The sequence below is a fragment of the Choloepus didactylus genome, chromosome 14 (genome assembly GCF_015220235.1).
Source record: "Choloepus didactylus isolate mChoDid1 chromosome 14, mChoDid1.pri, whole genome shotgun sequence".
NCBI lineage: Eukaryota > Metazoa > Chordata > Mammalia > Pilosa > Megalonychidae > Choloepus > Choloepus didactylus.
In genome coordinates, this window is record NC_051320.1 from 80,860,425 (window position 1) to 80,888,120 (window position 27,696).

The 27,696-nt window shown below is 40.2% G+C and overlaps 1 protein-coding gene and 1 long non-coding RNA gene across 5 annotated transcripts in view; one reads left to right on the forward strand and one right to left on the reverse strand.

Annotated features, from left to right (window-relative positions):
• Window positions 1-27,696, reverse strand: part of LOC119509464 — a 101,983-nt gene that overhangs the window by 64,013 nt on the left and 10,274 nt on the right. For both annotated transcript variants that reach the window (XR_005211708.1, XR_005211707.1), the window contains exon 3: window positions 19,220-19,371. This is a non-coding gene — a long non-coding RNA (uncharacterized LOC119509464). The remainder of the gene's footprint in view (window positions 1-19,219; window positions 19,372-27,696) is intronic.
• ZNF572 (zinc finger protein 572) lies at window positions 20,584-26,880 on the forward strand. 3 transcript variants are annotated; one of them, XM_037803497.1, is made up of 3 exons: window positions 20,584-20,678; window positions 22,376-22,488; window positions 23,121-26,391. In XM_037803497.1, exons 2-3 carry the CDS (start codon window positions 22,410-22,412, stop codon window positions 24,635-24,637), a joined length of 1,596 nt encoding a protein of 531 aa, XP_037659425.1. In that variant the 5' UTR covers window positions 20,584-20,678; window positions 22,376-22,409; the 3' UTR covers window positions 24,638-26,391. The 3 variants fall into 3 exon arrangements, 2 of the variants coding, with proteins under 2 accessions (XP_037659425.1, XP_037659424.1); XR_005211706.1 differs by lacking the exon at window positions 20,584-20,678 and adding an exon at window positions 26,469-26,880 and having other exon boundaries at window positions 22,082-22,488; window positions 23,121-24,852; XM_037803496.1 differs by lacking the exon at window positions 20,584-20,678 and having other exon boundaries at window positions 22,082-22,488.

A 27,696-nucleotide genomic window follows, 5' to 3' on the forward strand; every position in this document is an offset into this window, starting at 1 on the left:
TTTTGGAGGTGGGATCAAAAAAACTTGGTGACTGGTTGATTACAGTGTAAAGGAAATGGTATAGTCAAAGATAGTATCCAGGGATGGAGTTCCCTAAAGTAAAAAATACAGGAGGAGGAGCAGGTTCATAAGTTCAAATGAAATCTACAGGGCTGCCATTGAGCAAGAAACCATTTTGTTGAGGGCCTGTGCTCCCTCTACCTCCTAGAAGCTTTGAGAATATACTCAACCTCTTTGAGTTAATCTCCTCAAAGTACAAAAAATTGGAATACTAATCCCTACGTCATACAGGATGATTGTAAGGATGAGGGAAGGGAACTTATGTGACAGTGTCTGGCCTGTGGAAGGCACTAACCAAATACTATGGTTACTCACGGTCTTTCTTCCTTCCAACTCTGGGTTTATGATTCCAACGCTACTTTCAACCTATATGTCATATAAAATGAGATAACACCTGGTTGGTGCTCACTAAAGTGGATACTCAATTTGAAGTTGGAGAACCTGTGCAGAGGTGGAGGTTGGGGGTCCTATCAGAAAGAGAGAACTTTTCCTGGGCATCACCCTGTTTCAAGATTTTGACAATTTCCAAAATTTTGACTGGTAACCACCTTATTTCCACCATTTAGTGCATCTAGAAATTAATCAGATGCCCCTAGCCCAAGACCATGTTTCATAATATGTACTCAGATTTCAAATTTTCAACAGGTGTCCTTCTTGCCCAGGTTCCTGAATAATTTGAGACCAGTTGTACAGGTTTCTTTAGCTTTGTTGCCCCAAGAACTAGAACTGGCCCCAAGAACTGGAATTCTATATAGCCGGCAATGAGGCCTGCCTAATCTTTTATGTTCTGGAGAAATATTGGCTTGCAGTATGGTGGGTGCTAGGATGGGAACATTTGAAGACAACTAACTTTGGAGAAAATCTGTGGCCAAAGAGAAATGATCCTTAATGTGCTGGAGAGTGGTATTTAGTTTCTGGTTCAATAATCTCTCCCTCTCTCTCTAATAGTAATTCTAAATCGTTCACGTTAGTGAACATCTCTGCTCCTAATCATCTATTGCAACCAGATTTGCTCATGTTAAATCCAATTAGTAAAAATATCACTTTATGTTTACATCAAAATTCTCTGGGATTATACCAGGTTGGCTTGCTCTGCAACATAAATTTCACTTTGCTGTAGTCCCACCAAACAGCTGCCTCTGGAGCCACCTAGTGACGTAGTTTGCACACTTAATATGATTAAAGAAAATACCATCATGAGTTAACATGGGAGAGGCACAATTTAGATTCCCCTCTAATGGATTTGAGTTGCCAAATCATCTGGGACATTTCTTTCCCTTCTCAAGCTCTTCACCCATCCACCTACCCACTCACCTTCAAATCTCTTTTGAAATGTATTTCAAATCAGATAATCCTCTGCATTGGCTATGTTGGGTTTCCAGTTTCTGTGTGCTCTGTACTCCGTCTAAGTCACGTCTCTACTCTGTTTCGCTCCACCCTGGGGAGTTGCTGAGTCATGTGCCAAATAATGCAGGGGGCAGTGGGAGGGGTGATGATACAGAGAAGAAAAGGAGCCAGGATCTGCTGAAAGCACAGAAGGCCCACCCTGGAAAACATTCAATCCTCGTAACTCTGGACGATGGATATTACTGTACCCAAGTTACAGAGGCTCAGAGAGATTTGGTTTCCTGCTCAAGAGTCACAAATCTTGTGTGGGAGGTGTTTTCATTTCCTACGCTGTCTGAGCAGATATCAATGCAATGATTCAGCTTAAACAATGGGCGTGTATTTGCCAACAGTTTTGAGGCAAAAAGAAAGTCCAAATCAAGGTGTCATCAAGGCAACGCTTTTTCCTCAAAGACTGTGGTGTTCTGGGGCTGGCTGCTGGTGATGCTGTAGTCCTTAGCCTGTCACATTGTAAGGTACATGGCGTCATCTCCTGGTCTCTCCCTTCCCTTCTTCAACTTCTTTCCTCCTGTGGCTTTCTCTCTCTCTGAATTTCACTTGCCTATCAAGGACTCCAGTAATAGGATTAAGATCCATCCTGACTGAGATGGGCCACCTTCTTTTTGTTTTTGTTCTTTTTATCTATCTATCTATATCCTTCTTCGTCTTCTATAATCCTTTTGACCTTAAATTTATTTTGTCTGACAACATAGCCACTACAGCTCTCTTTTGATTACTCTTTGCAAGGAATATCCATCTTTTTTTTCACATGATATTGCCATTTTATTGGTCAAAGATGGTCAGATATTGTCAGTTTGATATGTTCTCACTCTTTTTAAAAAATTCAGTTTTATTGAGATATATTCACATACCATACAATCATCCATAGTATACAATCAATTGTTCACAGTTCCATCATATAGTTGTGTGTTCATCACCAGAATCAATTTCTAAACATTTTCATTACTCCAAAAAAAGAAAAAATAAGAATAAAAATAAAAGTATAAAGGAATACCCAAAACATTCCATCCCCCCATCCCACCCTATTTTTCACTTAATTTTTGTCCCCATTTTTCAACTCATCTGTCCATACACTGGATAAAGGGAGTGTGAGCCACAAGGTTTTCACAATCACAAAGTCACACTGTGTAAGCTACATAGTTATACAATTGTCTTCAAGAATCAAGGTTACTAGGTTGCAGTTTGACAGTTTCAGGTATTTCCTTCTAGCTATTCCAATACACTAAATGCTAAAAAAGGGATATCTATACAGTACATGAGAATACCCTCCAGAGTGACCTCTTGACTCCATTTGAAATCTCTCAGCCACTGAAACTTTATTTTGTTTCATTTCTATTCCCCCTTTTAGTCAGGAAGATTTTCTCAATTCCATGATGCCAGGTCCAGGCTTATCCTGGGGATCATGTTCTGTGTTGCTAGGGAGATTTACACCCCTGGGAGTCATGTCCTATGTCGGGGAGGACAGTGAGTTTACCTGCAGCGTTGGCTTAGAGAGAGGTCACATCTGAGCAACAAAAGAGGTTCTCTGGGTTGACTCTTAGACACAATTATAAGTAGGCTTAGCTTCTCCTTTGCAGTAACAAGCTGCATAAGGGCAAGCTCCAAATTGGTAGTCCTCAATTCCCGCAAGAACATCAGTTTCAAAACCTATCAGATCTCACTTCCTATTCAAAGTTCCATGTAATTATGGTGTTTGAATAAACTGACTGCATGTCATTTAAACTGCATATTAAATTATTTAGTATACTACAGAAAATATAAAATCTGCACCAAATAAACATCTCTTCCCTTGGTCTCACACAGAAGTTGAAGTTTTATACCACAGTCATTATTTTCCTTTAACCTTTGCCCTTTTTTTTGCCTTAGTCTGAACCAGATCTGCTTCATTCATATCTCTAATTAAAATCTGAACTCTTTTTCAACTTTTTTAACAGTTGCTGTATGAGGTAACACTGACATTCATAGCTACTGAACTCTAGCTCTGAGTCTCAGGTGTCACACAGATACCCAAGATTCCAGAGACTGACTAGGTTATACACAAAGAGCTCAGCATCTCAGAATTCAGAGATAAAAATTACATCTCAGGAATAAATTGGACTACACCTTCTTAAATGAAGTTAACTTCATCAAAATGTCCTACTTATAATGGGTCCACACCCACCAGAATGGATCCGATTTAAGAACATGTTTTCTGGGGTACATGCAGCTTCAAACCACCACAGGAGGCAAAGAATTTCTTCTGATTACTTCAGGACACTGCCCCTCACCACATGGCAAACCACGAGCCAATTAGTCACTCCATCATTTGAACTACCTCCTCTTTTGCCTGGGAAAAATCAAACCTACTGATAAATGGCAAGTTAGTGTGAGCTGTTTTGATCACATAATCAGATCGATACCAAACCCAAGTGTCAGGGACAGAAGGTTTCTGGATTTGTAGAAAGGAGGAAAGATTGTTTGCCTTGGTGGTGATCATTGTGGTGAGCAAGCAGCAGGCCTGGGGAACTTTTGATCCTCTGGAGCAAGCAGAAGGATGCAAAGCAAAGGGGTTGGATCTTTAGGCAGCAGGGCTCTCAAATAGAGAACAGTCAATTTTGCTAAAGGCCTCACTGGGTGGGTAATCAAACTAGAAATGAACCTGTCCTGCCCTTGGTGCAACCCAAAATCACCCTTAACCTTACCTGGCCACAAACCTCAATCTCCCCTAAATGAGCTCCCCTTCCCCAGTCTGCCTCTCCCTCCAGTTTAGTCATTTTTCCCTTCTCCCTTCCTCTCCCACTTCGGTGCCACATCCAGTGGGAGGAAAAACAAAGATCAAGGAGTAGGAGGAGGGGAAAACATGAGCAAATCCCTGCTAGGTCACCAGGTATAAGATGTTGGAAACCCTGGAAATCCCCTAGGGAAGAGGGAGTTTTAACTGGGGATCCTTGAGCCCTCCATCCTTGGCAGGGCTTCAGAGTGGGTCTGAGAAATCCTTAATAGTATATGCAAAAAATATGTAAGTCTGTATACTTTATTTTCTGGAGACAATATTCTGTCAGTCAGGGTCTTCATAGGAAACAGATGGCACAATCAAAGACAAAGGAGAAAAAGGGGAAAATATAAGCTAACCCCTAAGCCCCACCCCTGTCCCCTGCAAAGGGGTAACTAAAACAGGTTTACTGGACTGTTGCAGGGTTAGCAGCACTGGAAAGGCACTCCCCCGTAGACCTGAAGGGGCAAGGAGAGGGAGCCATTACCAGAACCCTTGGGAGAGGGGCTGCCAACTGCAGCTGTGACCTCAGGAGGGGCCAGGCATTGGTACACCAGCCTGCCCCTCCTCTGGCACCTGCCCCCCCTTCTCCAGCCAGTGCCTCTCACTGGCAAAACCAAAATGGAGGCCAGAGGGCAAAGGAGTCTGGGTAAAGGAGTCTGTAAAGATCAGCCTCCTGGGGCATGGAAAAGGTCAGAGAATAGATTTGGGAGGAACAAATGGAAAATAACCAGCCTAAAGGTCCACGGCTGTTATCAAATTCTTGAAGAGGTGCCTGCCAGTAAAATTTTGAGAAGTACTACCCTTAAATCCCAGCCAGAGAGCCTCCCTCTTCCATTTCTAGCCCAAGTCCCAATTAAATCCATATTCTCCTTCTTATGATGGTACTTGAAACAAATTGGTTTTTATTAGAACAAGAGAATCTTTCTCTTTCTATGATGACCAAGACATTTTAATGAAAACCTGTCTCTGTTAACTGCAGAGGAAGTGGTCTGTTTTCCCTTCTGAATAACACCTGGTTAAGAAGAAAAAGACCTGAAATCCTGAAGCACTTCAGTCACAACATTATTGTCATTCTTTCCAGCAAACTAAGACATTGATAACTATTTTTTCCATTTGATTTTTTTTTACAACTGCCAAGTACTTTTTTTTCATTTTATTGAGATATAGTCACATACCATGCAGTCATACAAAACAAAGCGTACATTCAATTGTTTACAGTACCACTATATAGTTGTGCATTCATCACCAAAATTAATTTTTGACATTTTCATTACCACACACACACAAATAATAAGAATAAAAATTAAAGTGAAAAAGAACAACTAAAGTAAAAAAGAACACAGGGTGCCTTTTTTTTTCTTCCCCCATTTTTCTACTCATCCATCCATAAACGAGACGAAGAGGAGTGTGGTCCATATGGCTTCCCCAATCACATTTGTCACCCCTCATAAGCTACATTTTTATACAATCGTCTTCAAGATTCATGGATTCTGGGTTGTAGTTTGACAGTTTCAGGTATTTACTGCTAGCTATTCCAATTCATTAGAACCTAAAAAGGGTTGTCTATATTGTGTATAAGAGTGCCCACCAGAGTGACCTCTTGGCTCCTTTTGGAATCTCTCTGTCACTGAAGCTTATTTCATTTCCTTTCACATCCCCCTTTTGGTCAAGAAGATGTTCTCCACTCTATGATGCTGGGTCTAGATTCTCCCCGGGAGTAATATTCCAAGTTGCCAGGGGGATTCACTCCCCTGGGTGTCAGAGCCCACATAGTTGGGAGGGCAGTGATTTCACCTGCCAAGTTGGCTTAGCTAGAGAGAGAGGGCCACATCTGAGCAACAAAGAGGCATTAGAGAGGAGGCTCTTAGGCACAATTATAGGGAGGCCTAGCCTCCCCTTTGCAGCAACAGTCTTGCCAAGGGCAAGTCCTGTGGTAGAGGGCTCAGCCCATCAAACCACCAGTCCCCTATGTCTGTGAGCACATCAGCAACCATTGAGGTGGGGAAGCCCATCATTCCTGCGTTCTCCACCAGCTCCTCAAGGGGGGCTCTGCATATTTTTTTCATTTTTTTTTAATTGACTTTTTCTTTTTAAAGCAACTATATAAAAAAATTTTTAAAAACATGCAATATGGAGCTTTGAATAGGAAGTGAGATACAGTGGGTTGGTATAGGTTAGAGTGAAATAGTGAAACATCTCAAAGTAATTTGGGCAGAGAATAAAAAATATATTTACAGCCTCCCCTCTCCCCCCACCCCCCATCCTGAGGAGCTGGGGGAAGGGGCAGAAGTGTTGCACTTCCTCACCTGGACTGGTGTTGATGTTGTCACAAACATTGGGACTGGCGGTTTGATGTGCCAAGCCCTCTATCATGGGACTTGCCCTTATGAAGCTTGTTACTGCAAAGGAGAGGCTAAACTTACATATAATTGTGCCTAAGAGTCTCCCCCTGAGTACCTCTTTGTTGCTCAGATGTGGCCCTCTCTCTCTCTAATTGAGCCACCTTGGCAGGTGAACTCACTGCCCTCCCCCGTACATGGACCCGACTCCCAGGGGTGTAAATCTCCCTGGCAATGCGGGATATGACTCCCAGGAATGAATCTGGACCCGGCATTGTGGGATTGAGAATATCTTCTTGACCAAAAGGGGGATGCAAAATGAGACAAAATACTTTCAGTGGCTGAGAGATTTCAAATGGAGTCGAGAGGTCACTCTGGTGGACATTCTTACACACTGTATAGATAACACCTCTTAGGTTTTAATGTATTGGAATAGCTAGAAGTAAATACTTGAAACTACCAAACTCGAACCCGGTAGTCTGGTGATTTGGAATTGTATAATAACGTAGATTACAAGGGGTGCAGTGTGATTGTGAAAACCTTGTGGATCACACTCCCTTTATCTAGTGTATGGATAGATGAGTAGAAAAATGGGGACAAAAACTAAATGATAAATAGGGTGGGATGGGGGGATGGTTTGGGTGTTCTTTTTTTACTTTTATTTTTTATTCTGATTCTGATTCTTTCTGATGTAAGGAAAATGTTCAGAAATAGATTGTGGTGATGAATGCATAACTCTATGATTGTACTGTGAACAGTTGATTGTATATCATGGATAACTGTATGGTATGTGAATATATTTCAATAAAACTGAATTTAAAAAAATGCAATAAAAAAAGCCTTTCAAACAAACCATAACAAGGGAGTAAAAAAGAGACAACTAACCTAAGACAACTACTTTACTTCCAACGTGTTCCTACTCTACCCCAAGAAAATAACCTAATATAGCAACATTTCTGTGAACTCGCTCCTACCATACCCATCAGATATTAACAGACCATAGTCATTCCTGGGCATTCCCAGAATGTTAAATTTACCCACCATAGCTTATCTGTACTTATTCGGTTATCATTCCCTCTTCCTTAATTCCTCTCTATCACTAGTTCCCCTACATTCTACATTACAAACCAATTGTTTTACATTTTTCAATGTTCACATTAGTGGTAGCATATAATATTTCTTTTTTTATGCCTGGCTTATTTCGCTCAGCGTTAAGTCTTCAAGGTTCATCCATGTTGTAATGTTTAAGACATCGTTCCTTCTTACAGCCGCGTAGTATTCCATTGTGTGTATATACCACATTTGATTTATCCACTCATCTGTTGAAGGACATCTGGGTCGTTTCCATCTCTTAGCAATTGTGAATAATGCTGCTATGAACATTGGTGTGCAGAAATCTGTTCATGTCACTGCTTTCAGAACTTCCGGGTATCTACCAAGAAGTGCAATCTCTGGATCGAAGGGTAACTCTATATCTAGTTTTCTAAGGAAGTGCCAGACTGACTTACAGTGTGGCTGAACCATTATACAGTCCCACCAACAATGAATAAGAGTTCCAATTTCTCCACATCCTCTCCAGCATTTGTAGTTTCCTGTTTGTTTAATGGCAGCCATTCTAATTGATGTGAGATGGTATCTCATTGTGGTCTTAATTTGCATCTCTCTAATAGCTAGTGAAGCTGAACATTTTTTCACGTGTTTCTTGACCATTTGTATTTCCTCTTCAGAGAACTGTCTTTTCATACCTTTTGCCAATTTTATAATTGGGCTATCGGTACTATTGTCATTGAGTTGTAGGATTTCTTTATATATGCAAGATATCAATCTTTTGTCAGATACATGGTTTCCAAAAATTTTTTCCCATTGAGTTGGCTGCCTCTTCACCTTTTTGACAAATTCCTTTTAGGTACAGAAACTTCTAAGCTTGAGGAGTTCCCATTTATCTATTTTTCCTTTTGTTGCTTGTGCTTTGGGTGTAAAGTCTAGGAAGTGGCCACCTAATACAAGGTCTTGAAGATGTTTCCCTACATTATCTTCTAGGAGTTTTATGGTACTGTCTTTTATATTGAGATCTTTGATCCACTTTGAGTTAATTTTTGTGTAGGGTGTGAGGTAGGGGTCCTCTTTCATTCTTTTGGATATGGATATCCAACTCTCCCAGCCCCATTTGTTGAAAAGACTGTTCTGTCCCAGTTCAGTGGCTTTGGGGGCCTTATCAAAGATCAGTCAGCCATAGATCTAAGGGTCTATCTCCGAATTCTCAATTCAATTCCACTGATCAATATGTCTATCTTTGTGCCAGTACCATGCTGTTTTGACAACTGTGGCTTTATAATAAGTTTCAAAGTCAGGGAGTGTAAGTCCTCCCACTTCAGTTTTCTTTTTTAGAGTGTTTTTAGCAATTTGAGGCATTTTCCCTTTCCAAATAAATTTGATAACTAGCCTTTCCAAGTCTGCAAAGTAGGTTGTTGGAATTTTGATTGGGATTGCATTGAATCTGTAGATGAGTTTGGATAGAATTGACATCTTAATGACATTTAGCCTTCCTATCCATGAACATGGAATATTTTTCCATCTTTTAAGGTCCCCTTCTATTTCTTTTAATAGAGTTATGTAGTTTTCTTTGCACAGGTCTTTTACATCTTTGGTTAAGTTTATTCCTAGGTACTTGATTTTTTTAGTTGCTATTGAAAATGGTATCTTTTTCTTTAGCGTCTCTTCAACTTGTTCATTTCTAGCATATAGAAACGTTACTGACTTATGTGCATTAATCTTGTATCCCGCTACTTTGCTAAATTTGTTTATTAGCTCTTGTAGCTGTATCGTTGATTTCTCAGGGTTTTCCAGATATAAAATCATATCATCTGCATATAATGACAGTTGTACTTCTTCCTTTCCAATTTAGATGACTTTTATTTCTTTGTTTGCCAGATTGCCCTGGCTAGCACTTCTAGCACAATGTTGAATAACAGTGGTGACAGCGGGCATCCTTGTCTTGTTCCTGATCTTAGAGGGAAGGCTTTCATTTTCCCATCATTGAGTACTATGCTGGCTGTGGGTTTTACATACATGCTCTTTATCATATAAGGAAGTTTCCTTCAATTCCTATCTTTTGAAGTGTTATTATCAAAAAGGGATATTGGATTTTGTCAAATGCTTTTTCAGCATGATCATTTGATTTTTCTCTTTTGATTTGTTAATGTGTTGTAATACATTGATTGACTTTCTTATGTTGAACCATCCTTGAATGCCTGGAATGAACCCCACTTGGTCATGGTATATGATTTATTTAATGTGTCTTTGGATTCGATTTGCAAGTATTTTGTTGAGAATTTTTGCATCTATATTCATTAGGGAGATAGGCCTGTAGTTTTCCTTTTTTGTAGCATCTTTGCCTGGTTTTGGTATTAGATTGATGTGAGCTTCATAAAATGAGTTAGGTAGTGTTCCATTTTCTTTGATGTTTTGAAACAGTTTAAGTAAGATTGGTGTCAGTTAACTTTTTGGAAAGTTTAGAAGAATTCCCCTGTGAAGCCATCTGGCCCTGGGCATTTATTTTTGGGAAGCTTTTTGATGACGATTGGATCTCTTTGCTTGTGATTGGTTGGTTGAGGTCTTCTATTTCTTCTCTGGTCAGTTTAGGTTGTTCATATGTTTCCAGGAAATTGTCTATTTCCTCTGCATTATTGAGTTTGTTGGCATAAAATTGTTGATAGTAGCCTCTTATAATTTTTTTAATTTCTTCGGGATCCACAGTAATGCCACCTTTCTCATTATTTTATTTATATGGGTCTTCTCTCCTTTTGATTTTGTCAGTCTAGCTAGGGGCTTGTCAATCTTGTTGATCTTCTCAAAGAACCAACTATCGGTATTATTTATTCTCTCTATTGTTTTTTTGTTCCCTATGTCATTTATTTCTGCTTTAATCCTTGTTATTTCTTTCCTCTACTTGGTTTAGGATTGGTTTGCTGTTCATTTTCTAGCTTCTTCAGTTGCTCCATTAGTTCTTTGGTTTTAGCTCTTTCTTCCTTTTTAATGTACACGTTTAGTGCCATAAATTTCCCCCTCAGTACCGCTTTTGCTGCATCCCATAGGTTTTGGTATGTTGTGTTCTCATTTTCATTTGTCTCTCTATATTTAGAAATTTCTCTTGCTATTTCTTCTTTAACCCACTGATTGTTTAGGAGCGTGTTGTTTAACCTCCAGGTATTTGTGAATTTTCTAAGTCTCTGATGGTTATTGACTTCTAATTGTATTCCACTGTGGTCAGAGAATGTGCTTTAAATAATTTCAATTTTTTAAATTTATTGAGGCTTGTTTTATGTCCCAGCCTATGATCTATTCTGGAGAAAGTTCCATAAGCACTAGAGAAGAATGTGTATCCTGGTGATTTGGGATGTAATGTTCTATATATGTCTGTTAAATCCAATTCATTTATCAGATTGTTTAGGTTTTCAATTTCCTTATTGGTCTTCTGTCTGGTTCATCTATCTATAGGAAAGAGTGATGTGTTGAAGTCTCCCACAATTATTGGGGAAACATCAATTGCTTCCTTTAGTTTTGCCAGTGTTTGTCTCATGTATTTTGTGGCACCTTGATTGGGTGCATAAACATTTATAATTATTATTTCTTCTAGTTGAATACTCCATTTATTAGTATGTAGTGGCCTTCTTTGTCTCTCATAACATCCTTGCATTTAAAGTCTATTTTATCTGAGATCAATATTGCTACTCCTGCTTTCATCTGGCTGTAGCTTGCATGAAATATTTTCTGTCCATCCTTTTACTTTCAATTTTTTTGTGTCCCCATGTCTAAGATAAGTCGCTTGTATGCAACATATTGATCTTTTATTTTTTTTTTCCATTCTGCCAGTCTGTATCTTTTGATTAGGGAGTTTAATCCATTTACATTCAGCATTATTACTGTGAAGGCATTTCTTGAATCAGCCATCCTATCCTTTGGTTTATGTTTGTCAGACATATTTTTTCCCTCTCTCTCTTAATGTACTTTAATGTACCCATACTGAATCTCTTTAGTACTGAACCTTTCTCCATCTCTCTCTCTCCTTTCTTTGTTTCTCTGTCAGTAGGGCTCTCTTTAGTATCTCAAGTAGGGCAGGTCTCCTGTTAGCAAATTCTCTCAGCATTTGTTTATCTGTGAAAAATTTGAAGGAGAGCTTTGCTGGATAAAGTATTCTTGGTTGGAAGTTTTTCTCTCTCAGAATTTTAAATATGTCATGCCACTGCCTTCTCGCCTCCATGGTGGCTGCTGAGTAGTCACTACTTAGTCTTATGCTGTTTCCTTTCTATGTGGTGAATTGCTTTTCTCTTGCTAATTTCAGAACTTGCTCCTTCTCTTCCTTATTAGACAGTGTGATTGGAGTATGTCTCAGAGCGGGTTTATTTGGATTTATTCTATTTGGAGTTTTCTGGGCATTTATGACTTGTGTATTTATGGTGTTTAGACGATTTGGGAAGTTTTCCCCAACAATTTCTTTGAATACTCTTCCTAGACCTTTACTATTCTCTTCCCCTTCTGGAACACCAATGAGTCTCATATTTGAATGTTTTATATTATCTATCATATCCCTGAAGTCCATTTCATTTTTTTTAATTTTTTTCCCCATTCTTTCTTTTGTTCTTTTATTTTTCCATTCTGTCATCCTCCAGGTCACTGATTCACTGTTCAGCTTCCTCTAGTCTTGTACTATGAGTATCCAGAATCTTTTTAATTTGGCCAACAGTTTCTTTTATTTCCATAAGATCATCTATTTTTTTATTTACTTTTGCAATTTCTTCTTTATGCTCTTCTAGGGTCTTCTTCATGTCCTTTATATCCAGCGCCATGCTCTTCTTTATGTCCTTTATATCCTATACCATGCTCTCATTGTTCATCTTTAGTTCTTTGATTAATCGCTCCAAGTACTGTCTCGTCTGATCTTTTGATTTGGGTGTTTGGGCTTGGGTTATGCATATCATCTGGTTGTTTCAAACGCTTTAACATTTTCTGTTGTTTTTTGGTCTCTTGGCATTTTCTTAACTTGATAGGGTTCTTTTAGGATATGTAGACCAATTCAAATCCTTATCTCTAATTTGTCAGATCTACAGCTTCATGGAGTACACTTTCTCTAACTAACCAGCAGGTGGCGTCCGCGAGCCACCTATTCCCTTCAAGCCAGTCTTTCCCCACTTTGTCTTTGTGGTGAGTGGGGATGTGAGTCTTGTGGGGTCCAATTGGTGCACCAAGCTTGCGTGTGTACTTGGTTTTGTCTGCCCTGCATATGGGGTGTGTGTCTGAGCAGTTAGGTAGGGGGGCAGCTTTAATGATCAAATCTCTCAGAACTTAAAGCTGTTGCAATAGTCTAATCCTTCAGTTCAGTCTTTCCACAGTTTGTCTCTGCTGCTGACCCACAAGTCCTCAGTATTGGCATATGGTCTCTGGGACTTGTGAGTGGGTCCCTCTTCCAAGCCATGCACTCGCAGGTCCTCTGCTGAGGGACGACTGTGCTATGTCACAGGTGATCGCCGTCCCCCAAGGGAGGTTCTGGGCTGCCTGACTGTGTAGGGGCATTCCCAGTCTGCTGAAAGGATGGCTGAATGGGGCATGTTAATTTCCCCCTTTTCACACAGCTCCACCTTCCCAGCTCCAGGACAATTAGCTGAGGCTGTGGGAAAGGCTGTTGTCCATGCCATATATTGTGGTGTGTGCGTGTGTTGTTGGAAACACTTCCTGTCACACCGGGTTGTTTGGGGCAGCTCTGGGCTGTGGCACTGGCACCGGGCAGGAGCGTTCCCAGCCCACTGGGAAGATGGGTGTAAGGGGATGTCCCTCTTTTCTTGGGAAGTTGTGGTGTTTAGCAAATTTTTTCAGCCACTGGACTTACTGCCTTGTGTCTCAGAGCTCTCTTAGCTCTGCTCTTGTCTGGGCCCAAATAGCAAGTCTTTGAGGCTTTCTGTGATGGGCTTCTTAGAGTAATTGTCTTAGAAAGAGAAAAAAGATTAAAAAAAGGGGGGCCCTCCTTGCAAATCTAATGGGCTACTGAAATGCTAAGAGACAAGGAGATTAGGACCATTAAGGAACAATCAAGAAAGCAGAGAAACAGGCTCTTCAGACAAGGAAAGTCGCCCTCTGGATTTGCATATGAGCCTGACTCTGTTTGAGCCCTGCCCTTCTCCATTCTATGTTCACCAGAACTCCAAAAAGTCTCTGTTTTTATTTATTTATTTATTTATTTATTTATTTATTTATTTATGCTGTTTTTGCTAGCCCTATCTCCTCTCTGCTGGGCTGACTGCTCCCAGATTCTCCACTGTGTAGTCTTAGTCTATCTATGTTTGGAGTTTGGATCAACAGGACTGAGGTTTCAATAAGGGCCGCAAATGCAGTTCTCCCTCCTCGTTCCCAGCACCAACAGCCTCTCCTCCCATGGGACTGAGCCTGGCAGGGAGGGGCACAGGTCCCCTGGCAGCAAGAACTTACACATTTCACTGATCTCAGCTGTTCCCCACATTCATGAGTGTTGTATGAAGTATGCCCAAAGTCAAATTACTCTCTGGTGTCTGGTCCACACAGTTCCTGGCTTTCTACTTACTGCCCTGGAAGAGTAACTAAAACCCACACCGCACTACTCCGCCATCTTGCTCCCCCCCCACTGATGCCAAGTACTTTTTGAAGAGGTAGGCAGCATCCTGAGTCGCATGTCAAAAGCTCCCTCTTTAAATGAGTGGCAACAATTTGCATAGGCTTGAAAGGGAGATTCTTCGGATTTTGCACCTTTGTAGGGCTGAGGTGAATAAGTTGTCAAAGTTGCCATCTGCTGGGAAGCCTGGGAAAATGCAATGCTTGGAAGCTGCTTTCTTGACCCTTTCTCTAGGGCCTTTTAGAATGGGGACTGCTGATGAGCAAGTGCCAAAGAAGACCTGGATGCGGCCGGAAAGTGGGTGCTCCTCCGCGGCCCGGGAGAATTAGGCGCTTCTCCCCTGTGGAGGTGGGGTTGGGGGGAGAAGGACCCCATTTGATTTTAAATGTCTTGATGCCAAAACCATTCAAGGGGAAAGAATAGTCTCTTCAAGAAATGGTGCTTGGAACTAAATATCCACATCCAAATGAATGAAAATGTACTGAATCTCACGCTACATAAAACTTAACTCAAAATAGATCAAAAACCTAAATATAAGAGCTAAAACCATAAACCTCTTTTAAAAAAGAAAACAGTGGTAAATCTTCATGACTATATATTTGGCAATGGATTCATAGATATGACACTAAAAGCACAAGTGACGAAAGAAAAAAATTGATAAATTGAACTTCACCAAAATTAAAAACTTCTGTGCTTCAAAGGACACCATCAACAGAATGGGAGAAAATATTTGCAAATCATATATCCAATAAAGGTCTAGTATTCAGTAAAGAAAACTTTCAACTCAACAATAAGGCAAACCAAATTAAAAAAAATGGGCAAATGACTTGAACAGATATTTCTCCAAAGAAGATAAACCAATGTTCAGCAAGCACACAAAAAATGTTCAACATCATTAGTTACTAGAGAAATACAAATCAAAACCACAATGAGGTATAATTTTACCCCTGCTAGGATGGCTATAATAATAGTATTTTTTTAATGGAGAATAACAAGTTTCAGCAAAGATGTGGAGAAATTGAAACCCTCCTACATTGCTGGTGGGAAGGTAAAATGGTTTCGCCACTGTGGAAAACTATTTAGTGGTTACTCAAAAAATTAAACATAGAATTACCATATGACCTAGCAATTCCAATCTAAGGAATATGCCCAAAAGAACTGAAAATTGGTACTGAAACAAATACATGTATACATGTGTTCATAGCAGAACTATTCATAATAGTCAAAAGGCTGAAACAGCCCAAACGTCTATCAACAGATGAGTGGGTAAACAAATAATGGTATAATTATGATAGAATATTATTTGGTCATAAAAAGGAATGAAGTTATGATACTTGTTACAATGTGGATGAACCTCAAAAAGTTATGCTAAATGAAAGAAGCCAGACACAATAGTCACAGGCACATATAAATATATTATTCTATTTGTATGAAACATCCAGAATAGGTAAATCCATAGGGACAGAATGAGGATCGGTAGTTGCAAGGGGATAGGGTCTGAGGGGTGGCGAAAGAATAGAGAGCAATTGCTTAATGGTTATGGGGTTTCCTTTTGGGGTGATGAAACTGTTTTGGAACTGGACAGAGGTGGTAGTTGTACAACATTGTGAATATACTAAACGCCATTGAGTTGTTCATTTTAAAATTGTTAATTTTATGTTTTGTGAATTTTACCTCAGTAAAAATAAAATAAAATAATATGTCTTGAGATCTTTCTACTTGTGTACAAAATGTCTTAGAAATCTGTCTTCAACTCCTCATCTCCTCTGCCACTACTTTAGTTCTTGAGCTCATCATCTTCTATCTGGACTATTGTAAAACTCTCCTGTTTGGTTTTTCCCCTTATCAATCCATCATTCACTCTTAAAAATACCAATTGAACTGAATTCCCATTGCCTGTATATTTAAATTCAATTCCTTAGCTTGGCTTATGTGACACATTAATTTCCAGCTTCTTCCAGTCTGCTCACCCACTGTTTCAGCTGCCTTTTTCCTTCCTCTCCCACCAACATGCATCGTATTTCCCATAAACTCTGACCTTTTGATCATTCCCCAAGGGACTGACTGACTGACAATTCTGTGCCTATGCTGGTAGCATTCCCTCTGCCTGACATGTCTTTTCACACCATAGAACCAGTAAACTCCTACTGATCCTTCAAAAGCCAACTGAAGATCTCTTCTGCAAACAGAAGTCTCTTGTGCCCCCAGGCAGAGGGTTAATCTGTGCTCTATGGGACCAAAGTATTTTGTTTTCATTTCTGTCACAGCGTGTACCATATTGTGCAGTAATCTTCCTATTCATATTGTAGTCTTTCCCAACAGCAACCGTTCTGTTCATCTCTTTTTCCAGGATGAGTATACCATGATCACAGAAGGAAATCCTTTTGTTTTGGAGAAAAGGAATTTATCAGGAAAGGAATACGTATTTTGTTTTTGGAGAAAAGTTATGTATCAGTTGGTTCCTCTTGTATATCCAACTGTTAATCTGTTCCTTTTTACTGATTTGGTTTTGGCCACAATGTGCTCAGCTCCAGAGGATGAATCACCATTATCCCCAGGCAATTGTGGCAATCCTATTCCCACTTGGCAGGGATTGGTCTAGTCAGTGGGTATATGACCCAGTTCTGGCCAATGAGATGGAAGGGGTAGGCTTCTCCTTGATATGTTTCTCCTTGATGAGAGAGACCAGTGAAAATAAAGCTCCTTCTGCCCCCTTTTTCTTCCTTCTAAATTTGGATACTGTGGTGTTAGGATGTGGAGAGGCATTGTTGCAGCTTTCTTGTAGTCATGTAGTGACAAGCTGAAGGCAGATTTCGCCGAAGTTCTGAGGATGGTAGAGAAGAAGGAAGCAAATAGTCTGGCCCCTTGAAGACATCACTGAGCTGCTTAATCAACTCTGGGATTACCTGCTTTAGACTTTTCTTAAGTGAAATAAAGTCCTTATAGTTGAAACCACTGTAAGTCAGATTGTCTGTTATCTGAGGTTGAAAACATTCCTAGTGGACCCACATCAACACAGTTTCAATTGTTACTCCTATTAACACTGATGTCTGGAAACAACATAGGCTAGGAAAAGGCAGAAGCTCACTTTTCCAGGGCCCCATATCAGCCAGCCAGGGATCAGGGCAATTGATATGCCTTCCCATTCAGGCTGATCCTCCCAGGGAATCAAGAGCAAGAAACAGCAAATATTTGATGAATAAATGAATGAAAGAGCAAAGGAAATAAAAGGAGGAATAAAGGAGTTTGATGAATTTTCCGTGCTTCATTACAGAATATACCCCCAAAGCCTTCCAGACATTGATTATTAGTTTATTTAGCCATTCAATATCTGATGCATCTTACTATGCATTTGGAACATAAGAATGAGACAGGATTCTTGTGCTCAGAGAACTTACCTGCTAACCTGGGTGACAGACAGCTACACAGCCTACATTATAATACAATATGGTGAGCAAATTCATTCATTTATTCACTGTTGAATTCAGTCAAAGATTTTTATTGAATGCCATCCTCAAGAAGCTTATAGACCTAAAGGAAGGCCATTCTTTCTTATTCCCCACACTGTTGCCCCATAAAATAAGAACTGCTTTCTTGGAAATATTAGAAGGTAGCCCCTGTCCTTTCCCCTTCCTCATTCATGCAGCCCTGAGGAGCAACTTATATGGTGGGTGAGATGGGGCAGAAAAGGCTGAACATGGGATGATGTGAGTAGGATTCTTTGATGCCCTACTGTTTAACAGAAATGTTCTTCAGGGCATGTGTAAAAGGCCTTTTGTCTGTTTGAAAGCATCTGTGAGACACTGAAATCCTCCTGATGTCTTTACAAAGGATTTGACAATCACAGTCTTGACCCATTTTTAGATCAGGAGGCAGGAAACATTTCCTGAAAAGGGCCATGTGCTGGTTTGAATGTATTATGTCCTCCAGAAAAAGCCATATTCTTTGATGCAATCTGTGGGGCAGACATTTTAGTGCCCATTAGGTTGGAATTCTTTGAGTGTTTTCATGGAGCTGTGCCCCACCCAAGTGTAGGTGATAACTCTGATGAGATAATTTCCATGGAGGTGTGGCCCTACCCATTCAGCGTGGGCCTTGATTACTGGAGCAGTATATAAGCTGAGACAGCAGGAGCAAGTTGACACAGCCAAGAGGGACACTTTGAAGAATGCACAGAAGCTGAGAGTAGCTGCGTATGAGAGACAGTATGAACATGGCTGTTGGAAGCAGACTCTTCTCTGGAGAAGCTAAGAGAGGACATATACCCCAAGAGCAACTAAGAGTGACATTTTTGAGGAACTGCATCCTAGAGAGGATCATCCTGGGAGAAAGCCATTTTGAAACCAGAACTTTGGAGCAGACATCAGCCATGTGCCTTCCCAGCTAACAGAGGTTTTCCGGACACCATTGGCCATCCTCCAGTGAAGGTACTCGACTGTTGATAACTTATCTTGGACAGTTTATGGCCTTAAGACTGTAACTTTGTAACCAATAAACCCCCTTTATAAAAGCCAACCTGTTTCTGGTGTTTTGCATTCCGGCAGCATTAGCAAACTAGAACAGGCCAGATGATAAATATTTCAGGCTTTCTTTGCCACATCTTGAGATAGATTGTTGAGTTCATTAGGTATGTTTCTTATTTTCCATGTTAGCACAGGTGACAGTGTTGCTAAATTTCTGTCACTACATACAAGAACCCCCTTTCCTCCATCTTCCAATAACATTTTCCTCACTTTCCTTTAAGCCCTAACTGACAATTTCTTCAAGACCCTTAGGCTTTCACTAACACTTTCCTCAAGGACCTTCCTTTTTCTGCCTTCCACCTGTTCCCACAGGCAATACCACGTTTCAGGGTTTTGTAAAATAGCACTATACTCAATGTACTAAAATACATACTGGTTGTCTATAGCTACACAACAAATCCACTCCAAAACTTAGTAGCTTAGAACAACAACCATCATTTTATTATTATCTCTCATAGTTCTAGGGGTGCACTGAGTTTTGCTAAGTTGTTCTCACCTGGGGTTTCATGTGGTTGCAGTTAGACAATGGTTGGGGATGGCTTCCTCACCCCATGTCTGAGGGTTGATGCTGGCTTTGGCTGGGACCTCAGCTGGGACTGTTGGCCAGAAGAGCTACTCACAGGCTTCTCTGTAGCATGGTGCTGGGTTCTAAGAACAAGCATCCCAAGAGAACAAGGAATAAATACATGGCATTTTCATAACCTAGCCTCAGAAGTCACATAAAATCACTTCCTCCAAACTCTCTTGGTTGAGGCTGTTGCAAAACACCTATGCAGTTTTAAGAAGGGGAGATATAGAACCCATCACTGGATGGGAAGAGAGTCACAATCACATTGCAAGAATAACTTGTACTATGGGATATACTGGGGTGACCATGTTTGGAAAATACATTGTGTCACAATTCCTGACACTCATCTATAAGAAATGTCATATTTATTTTTCTACATTAAATACGTCTGTCTTGCCCCCCCCCCCCCCATTGACAAGGAATGTTGGAAAATTCAATACCATGCCTATTCTTGTCCTTCCTTGGCATTAAACAAGGACTCTGAGGCTTCACACAGACCAGAAACTTGGGGTAAGTTCTTCTTCTGTCCAGTGGCTGGTATTTGTCAGTTTGCCCATATCCACTGCCATGGCTATAGTCAATTTGAAGGCAAACCACACTCTTCATTCAGTCCCAAGCTCAGGAGGTGGTGCTAGTCCAGCCCCACCTATATACTACTCATCCATCCTCCCACTGGGAAAGCTGAATGTAAGCTGGCCAAAGGTCTCTGCCACTCAAGGTAAATTTCTCCAAAAATTTTCCCATGTGTCCTCATCCCCAAATTCAGTTCCATATCTTCCTTAATAACCTAGGCTTTTGTACTGCTCAGGTTCAGTTACGGAAAACAGAAACTAGTCAAGCTGGAATAAGGAGTGAAGATTTCCTGCATGTATTAAATGGCTTTTGGGTTCATTGCGTGGACTGAAGAAACAGATTCTCGACTGAGCTTCCAGGAATGCTTCTCACAATAGGTGCTTCATGAATACTTGATTTTGATTCTAATAATAATGAAGATGATAAAGATGTCAGGGAAAAACACAAGCTGCATTCAGTCTCCCACCATAACAGGGCCTGACAAATGTGAGTATAGAGACCTAAATACAAGTCTTGGGATGCTAGCTAAGTCAGCGAATCACAGACAGCTCAAGGAAGGGAAATCCACCAGCTCGCGCCTCCTGCCCGGGTTCTTAAGGGTTAAGAGCAACGAGAGTGGCCACTGCTGCTTCCCAGAGAGGCTCTAGCAAAGCCCGCCGGGAAGGTAGGTTAACTTCCCATTTCTGTCCTCCAGATTTGAGAGTTTAGGAACCTGGGTTGGCGGGGTCAGGAGGAGTGGGTTTTTTTATTTTTTCCTCCGGGATTGCTGGGCCTGCTGGGGGTGCAGGGCGCCTTGTGTGTAGCCCCCAGAACAGTGAGTTCTTCTTGCGGGAAGGGAGCAGAGGGCTGCGGGCAGGAGGAGTGGGGACTGCATCGCCCACGTTGCAACGTGCGTCCCGAAGAGGGATCCGGCTGCTGCCAGGGGCGGAGGGCTAGCGTCTCCCGCGGGACTGGCCTCCCGCGCCGGCGGGGTTTCTTAAAAATACCGCCTGCTGGACATAGTGTGGTCTCCTGGAACCTCACCCCGCAGTGCACACCACCCTCTGGTCCAAGACAACGATTCTTAAAGCTGAACTTCGATCCACAGCACGGCCCCATCCCCAAAAGTCTTTACTCTCGGACAGTGAGAAGAGCCCTTCTCTGGAATGACATGTTTAAGGACAGCTTGTTAGAACAATTTATGGTGTTAAGTTTGCTGCTGTTTTGCTAAGCTAGTGTTACTTAGGGCTTCTAGTACCCAAATCAATAGTTTCCTAGACAGACAGCCAGGAAAATGGTAGCATGGGAATCTGTTACCCAGAGTCTTACTTCTTTTGTATGCCATAATATATACTTAAACACTGGGGTGATATTTATAATTTATATTAGTTTCACCTGTCCCCATAAGCAACCCCCAACTGCTACCACTTACGGGTTGTATGACTTTGGGAAACTTTCTTATTATCTTTTCTTGCTCATCTTTAAAATGTTGATGATTTTTTACACACCTGAGAGGGCTGTTGTGAGAATTAAATGAGAAATAATATGTGTAAATTATGTATTTCCCTGCCTGGCACACAATAGGCAAGATAATAGGATGAAAGTTTTAAGTACACCATTTTTGTTTGTTTTTCACATGGGTGCCTTTGTTATCCTTCTTTTAGGCAATTTCCCCCAAATGATGCTGTTCCTTATATCCTGAAATAAGTGCCAAGTCCATCTATAACTCTTCCGGTGGGAGATAACATTTTCTAGTCCCTTAAAGCAGGAAAGGATTGTAGTTGGCTTTAGAAGATAAAAGACTGAAATGGATGTTGCAAATATGATAGATTTATGGAGTAAGAGGCAAGGAAGGCAGAGGTCTCTTTTTAACCTCCCTTTTATATTTAAAGGTTATTGGCAATAAAATTATTCCTGTCCTGCTTTGTCCCAGTTTCTTGTTGCTCATTGTATAAATACTAACTTTCCTTTAAAAATGACTTCAAAGGTTTCTCCCTTCTGTCAAGGCCCAAGTTATTTTTTCTAAACTAAACAGTGTGCTTTCTCTTTCCTTTTTTCCCTAAATTTCCTGACATATATTAATTCTAAGATGCATCTTATGCCCTCATGTTGATTCCTTTATAAATTTTATTATTGGTGCCTTCTCCAAAAAACTACTTTGTTTTTTCAATTAAAAGAACTACAGTGTTTCTAAGCTATGGGTGAACAATGAGTATTAGTTTTCATTTTATTTTTGGAAATGTGAATTAAAATGTAAAATTTTAATTTTACATTAAAAATTAAAAAATTTTTAATGTAAAAATTTTTTAATTGTTATTTCCTTAGAAAAAGTAAATTGGGTTAACCCTTATTTCTAAACCCATGGATTTGAGAAAAGATTTTTGTAAAAGTGCATCTAAAGACCATGTTTCTTAATTTCAGTATGAGACCCAGGACATTCTATGCTTAAAATTGTTATGTTGTAAAACTTGGGAAAGAAAGAGGAGTAAACTTTAGTAAATGCTTCCAAACATGACTTGCTTCCTTCCACAGGATTTCCAGTCCCTACCTGGCTGTGATCATTGTGATGGAGCACAAGAAAAAACTGTTAGTCCCAGATTCGAATGACTTCAAGGAGGGGAAGAGTATGAAAAACCCTCTTACAGGTGAGGGATCTGGAAGTTGATCTGAATCTGTAGGAAATTCTGTATAAGACATGTAAGCTATGGAGTGTTACAGAAAGAACTGGATATTAGAATGAGACAAACCTTAATATGATTCCCTGCTCTGTCACTTAAAAGCTGTGTTAATTCTTTCAGCCTAAGTTTTCTCGTCTTTAAGAAAAAAAGGTGATAATATCTGTCTAACATATTTTTTTTGGATTAATGATATACCATATGCAACGCTACTGTTCTTAATAAATAATGGCTATCATTGTCCCACCTCAGATAGGATCCAAACTCAGTTTTTCCCCTACTTCGATCTTTCCCACCCCCATTTTTTTTAATCTTCTAGAAGAAAGTTTAATGCACTTATTTTTAGATTGTAGCTCCCCTGGCAGTTGCTGACAACTATTCAAATACTTCATCAATGTTGATACTCAGTATAAAAAATTTGCCATAAAAAATGTTTTAAGTGAACACATAGAATACAAGTAAAACTAACTTAGAAAACTTTTGTATATAAAATAGTTTATTGGTTTTAGTTTACTATTCTCTGTCATCCACAGCAGTTCAGATTTTTTTTTCCCCTGGCAGAGATTAGGGAATATGTTTAGAATATTTGTTTATTCTTTCAGGAGATGAGAGTAAGAATAATTTGGAAGCTGTACAACACAGTAACCCTAAGGCAGATAAACTTAAAGACAGAGGCTCAAAATGGTCTAAAAGAGATGGCCCAAAAAATTCTAAGCATGAGGATACAAAAGAAATGCCGCTGGCATGGTACAAAGGAGTTAAGATTTGGTGTCATGATTCCTATGAAAATGATGGCAAGCTAAAGAATCAGTGGGGAAATTCTACAGGAAAAGAGAAGGAAATCTCCAATCACTGGGAATGGGATCCAGGAGAACATGCCAATGCCTCCATCCAGCAGAATTCATCCTCTGCAAACAAACCTTACAAGTGTTCTGAATGTTGGAAAAGCTTTAGTAATAGTTCTCATTTGCGTACGCACCAAAGGACCCACTCAGGAGAAAAGCCTTATAAATGCTCTGAGTGTGGGAAATGCTTTGGTAACAGCTCTCATCTGATTCAGCATCTGAGAACACACACAGGAGAGAAGCCCTATCAGTGTAGGGAATGTGGGAAACGCTTCAGTAATACTTCCCATCTTATTATCCACGAGAGAACTCATACAGGAGAGAAACCTTATAAATGTCCTGAGTGTGGGAAGAGTTTCAGTAGCAGCTCTCACCTTATTCAGCATCACAGATCGCATACAGGTGAAAGGCCGTATGAATGTCCTGTATGTGGGAAATGCTTCAGCCATAGCTATGTCCTAATAGAACATCAGAGAACTCACACTGGAGAAAAACCTTATAAGTGCCCTGATTGTGGGAAAAGTTTTAGTCAGAGTTCCAGCCTGACTCGCCACCAGCGGACACACACAGGTGAGAAGCCCTACAAGTGTCTAGAATGTGGAAAAAGCTTTGGTTGTAATTCTACTCTAATAAAGCATCGGAGAGTACATACAGGAGAAAAGCCCCATCAGTGTCCAGAATGTGGGAAGAATTTCAGTCGAAGTTCAAACCTTATTACACACCAAAAAACACATACAGGAGGGAAATCCTATGAAAGTTCTGAATGTGAAGAGAGTTTGGATCAGAACTGCAGTGGACTAGAAGAATACAGAATCCAGCCAGGAGAAAAACCATATAAATGTTGTGAATGTGGAAAGAGTTTTGGCCTTAGCTCCCATCTCATTAGACATCAGAGAACACATACAGGAGAAAAACCTTTCAGATGTTCTGAATGTTGGAAAACTTTCAGTCAGAGTTCCACCCTGGTGATTCACCAAAGGACACATACAGGAGAGAAACCTTATAAATGTCCTGATTGTGGTGAATGCTTCAGTCAAAGCTTTAACCTTATAAGGCATCGGAGGACCCACGTGGGAGAAAAACCTTACAAATGTACAGACTGTGAGAAGTGCTTCAGCAGAAGTGCCTACCTCAATCAGCATAGAAAAATTCACTTAGAAAGGTCTTTTGCATCTCCTGAAGTTGAGGGTTTTCCTCAAGGATGGACTTGGAAAAACTGTTCAGGGGTAATGGCCCTCACCCCTTCACTTTCAGTTCCAAATTCATCTTCCTGAATCTCAAAGCCTGTTTTTGTTTTTTTAATTGGGCCATTACAATTAAAGTATTCTATAATTACTGTTCTACAGAGTTTCTTTGGTGTGTTTACCAAAATGTCTGGAAAAAGTCAACCTCTCAGTTTAGAAGATAGGAAGACCCAGATAACCAGGTCAATGGATCTGTCCAGTGGGAGATAAACCAAGGATGGAGAAAAAAGAAGACTGTTTTGAAGGTAAGACAGGAATAGCTTCAAAGGAAAATGTAAAGAGTAATCCTAAGAATAAGCAAAAGGACACCTTGCATTTCCATGGAATTATCCTACTTTTTTCTTATTGGGTAGAGGTAGATCATTACTGTTCCCAGGAGGTTCCCCAGAGAAAGATTCTTTTTGAACAATGTGATTTCCTGCTGTTTTGTTGGAAGAAAAGAATTATTTTATAAAATCTTTCCAAATGCATTTTTATTCACTGAAAATTAACTTTTGTAGCATAAAGAACTACACCATCCAGTACAATAGCCACTAGTCACATGTGACTAATTAAATTTAAAGTTATAGTTATCAAAATTAAATAAAATTTAAAATTCAGTTCCTTAGTTACACTAGGTCCATACCAAGTGCTCAGTAGCCACAGGTGTGGCTTCTGTATTGGATATCATCACAGAAAGTTCTTTTTTTTGAGATCAGACACATAAATATTTCCTAAAAGGAAATATGCTCTGGGGTCTCTGCAATATAGAGTAGAAATGGGATAGAATTTCAAAGGCACTGGGTCTAGAGACTGGGTATTCTAATTTATGTTCAGCTGCCTGGATTATCCAGTTATTCGATCCTATTGTCTGTTGGCCAAAGCCAGATTAGGAGGTGAGATTCCTCAATTCCGTTCTTAACTTTTTGACAGTTAGTCCTTTCCCCTGAGTTTTCCCATTACATAATTTCTGGTCAGATCAGAAACTGGGTTCTTTTTCTAATAATTAAGCTCCCGATTCTGAGCAGTGTCCAGGGACGGTTTGCCATTGAAGACCAAGATTCCTTAGTTCCAGTTTCAGCAGTTTGCTTTTGCCTGTGTACTTACTTGGTATATGGGTCTAATAACTGAGATCTGAACCTTTCTTACTTGGGGAATGATGCTATGAAAATATTAAATATTTCATTTCTTTCCCCCTGCTACTGCAAAAAATAAATGTGCAGGAAGGTCAAGAATCCTGAGATGCCAAATATTTCAATCTAATTTTTGGATACTAAATACATTTTATGAAAAATACAATAGAGATGCAAATTAGGAATGTGGAGCCAGAAAGGGCCAGTTGTAACTGCTGCAAAAAGCAGCAGCTGGAGGGTAACTTAAATTTTACAGGGATTATTTATTCTTTCATGATTGTGGTGTACCTGATTAAGTGTGTGAAAAGAAATAAAAACCAAATAGAGTTACTATGGCTAAGAGATTTAAGATGGAGCCTGGAGGCCATTCAGGAGTTTACTCCTATGTAAATCTTAGCCAGATATCACAAACTGCCCAAGTATGCATAGCCACAGACAACAAGTGTTTCTGAAAACCCTAAGAACATCTTGATAATTTGATAGCATAAGCAAACCACAAGATAAAGAAATCAGTAAACTATCTAAACTGAAGGCTATTTGGAGCACCCCAAATATCCACCGATCACAAACAACATATGTAATCTTCATTTTATTTAAAAACCTTTGCGTGGAAGTGACAAGACAGGACATGACTTGGGTGACTACCTGAATTTGTGCTCCCCGAATTGCAATTCTAAGACCCCAAATAAAAGCCTTTGTTGCTTTGCAACTCAGTCTGTTATTTCTTGGTCAACATTACATGGTGTCAGATACAGGATCCGAAGTGACCACTGACCTGACTGGAGCCGCCACTGGATTCGAGCACGGTACCTGCAAAAGCACCTTGTGCTCTGTCGTCTCCCCGACGACCCCAGGTTCCTATTGGTGAGTTCCCTTGGTTCTGAACCTCCCTCTTTTTGGTTGAGGTTCTGGCCTTTCTTTGAGTGTCTTCTGCTAAAGGACATTTGACGTTTTGTTCTTCTGGTTTGGGCTGGTGGCAGCAGTCCTTTTTTTAAAAAAAAACCCTTTTTGACATACAAGGGAACTTTCCTTGTCTGGTGAATACTTGAATGGAACTTTAAAAACTCCCACTTTGATACCGAGCTCTTTTCAGTGTTGGGGCAAACCCCCTAACAATCTATTTGACCTGTGTTCTGACTGTGAGCAATCAAATAATTATTCTGGTGGGCACAGGTCAGGCACTTAAATACTGTTAGAGTGCTCGCCACCTTTTGATAAGAAGCTTCAGCTTCCTAAGACCAAGACTCCCGTGAAAGAATAAGATGGTAACGGATAGGCTAGATTGATTCAAGGTCGCCTGCCACCTCATGACAATTTCCATGCAACTGGGGACCCCTGGTCATAGGTTGGATAGCTAGAGCGCAGGCTATCTGCCAGGTAAACAAGTATCCTGTGAAAGGCACATTGTAAAACATCCCCTTGTCCAAAACCCAGACAGTTCCTCTCAGGTTTAGGATTTAGGACTGCTCACCATTAGAACGAATTAAAAGAATGGGTTCCAATTCGTTATCTAAGTATTCTAATGGTACACTGCCATCTGGCACACCAGCTAATTTCATGTACAAAGATTTTCGTCCTGTCTTAGGTAAAATCTTATCCCCCTGGACCTGGATCAATTGGAGAAAATCTCGAATTATAATGGTCACAATGGGGATCCCTTGATGTGCCTAACTGGTATATTTGCATGCTCAAGGAGAAAGCAGAAGCTCTAAAACTAAGCAACCTGAATGGGATACTTATTTTAATTGGTACTTGAAGCTTCCAAACATATAACTAATTCTAAAACTGCCTCTTTTCAACAAACAAATACTAAATTAACAAAGACTAACCAAGACATATCTAAGTGCATTACCAAGCTTGAAAAATTATCCAGGAGACTCTTGACTATTCTAAACCTCCTTTAAACCCTTCCTATCCTCTTCCTCTAACCAAACTCCTGGCATATATAACCCCTTCATCTTCTCGCTCCCTTCAAAA

What these genes read in the sequence shown, in the direction of transcription:
- ZNF572 (XM_037803497.1), top strand. Translation starts at nt 22,410, where the DNA reads ATGGAGCACAAGAAAAAACTGTTAGTCCCAGATTCGAATGACTTCAAG. An exon ending in TATGAAAAACCCTCTTACAG is followed by an intron (nt 22,489 to 23,120) that starts GTGAGGGATCTG and finishes TTATTCTTTCAG; the next exon opens with GAGATGAGAGTAAGAATAAT.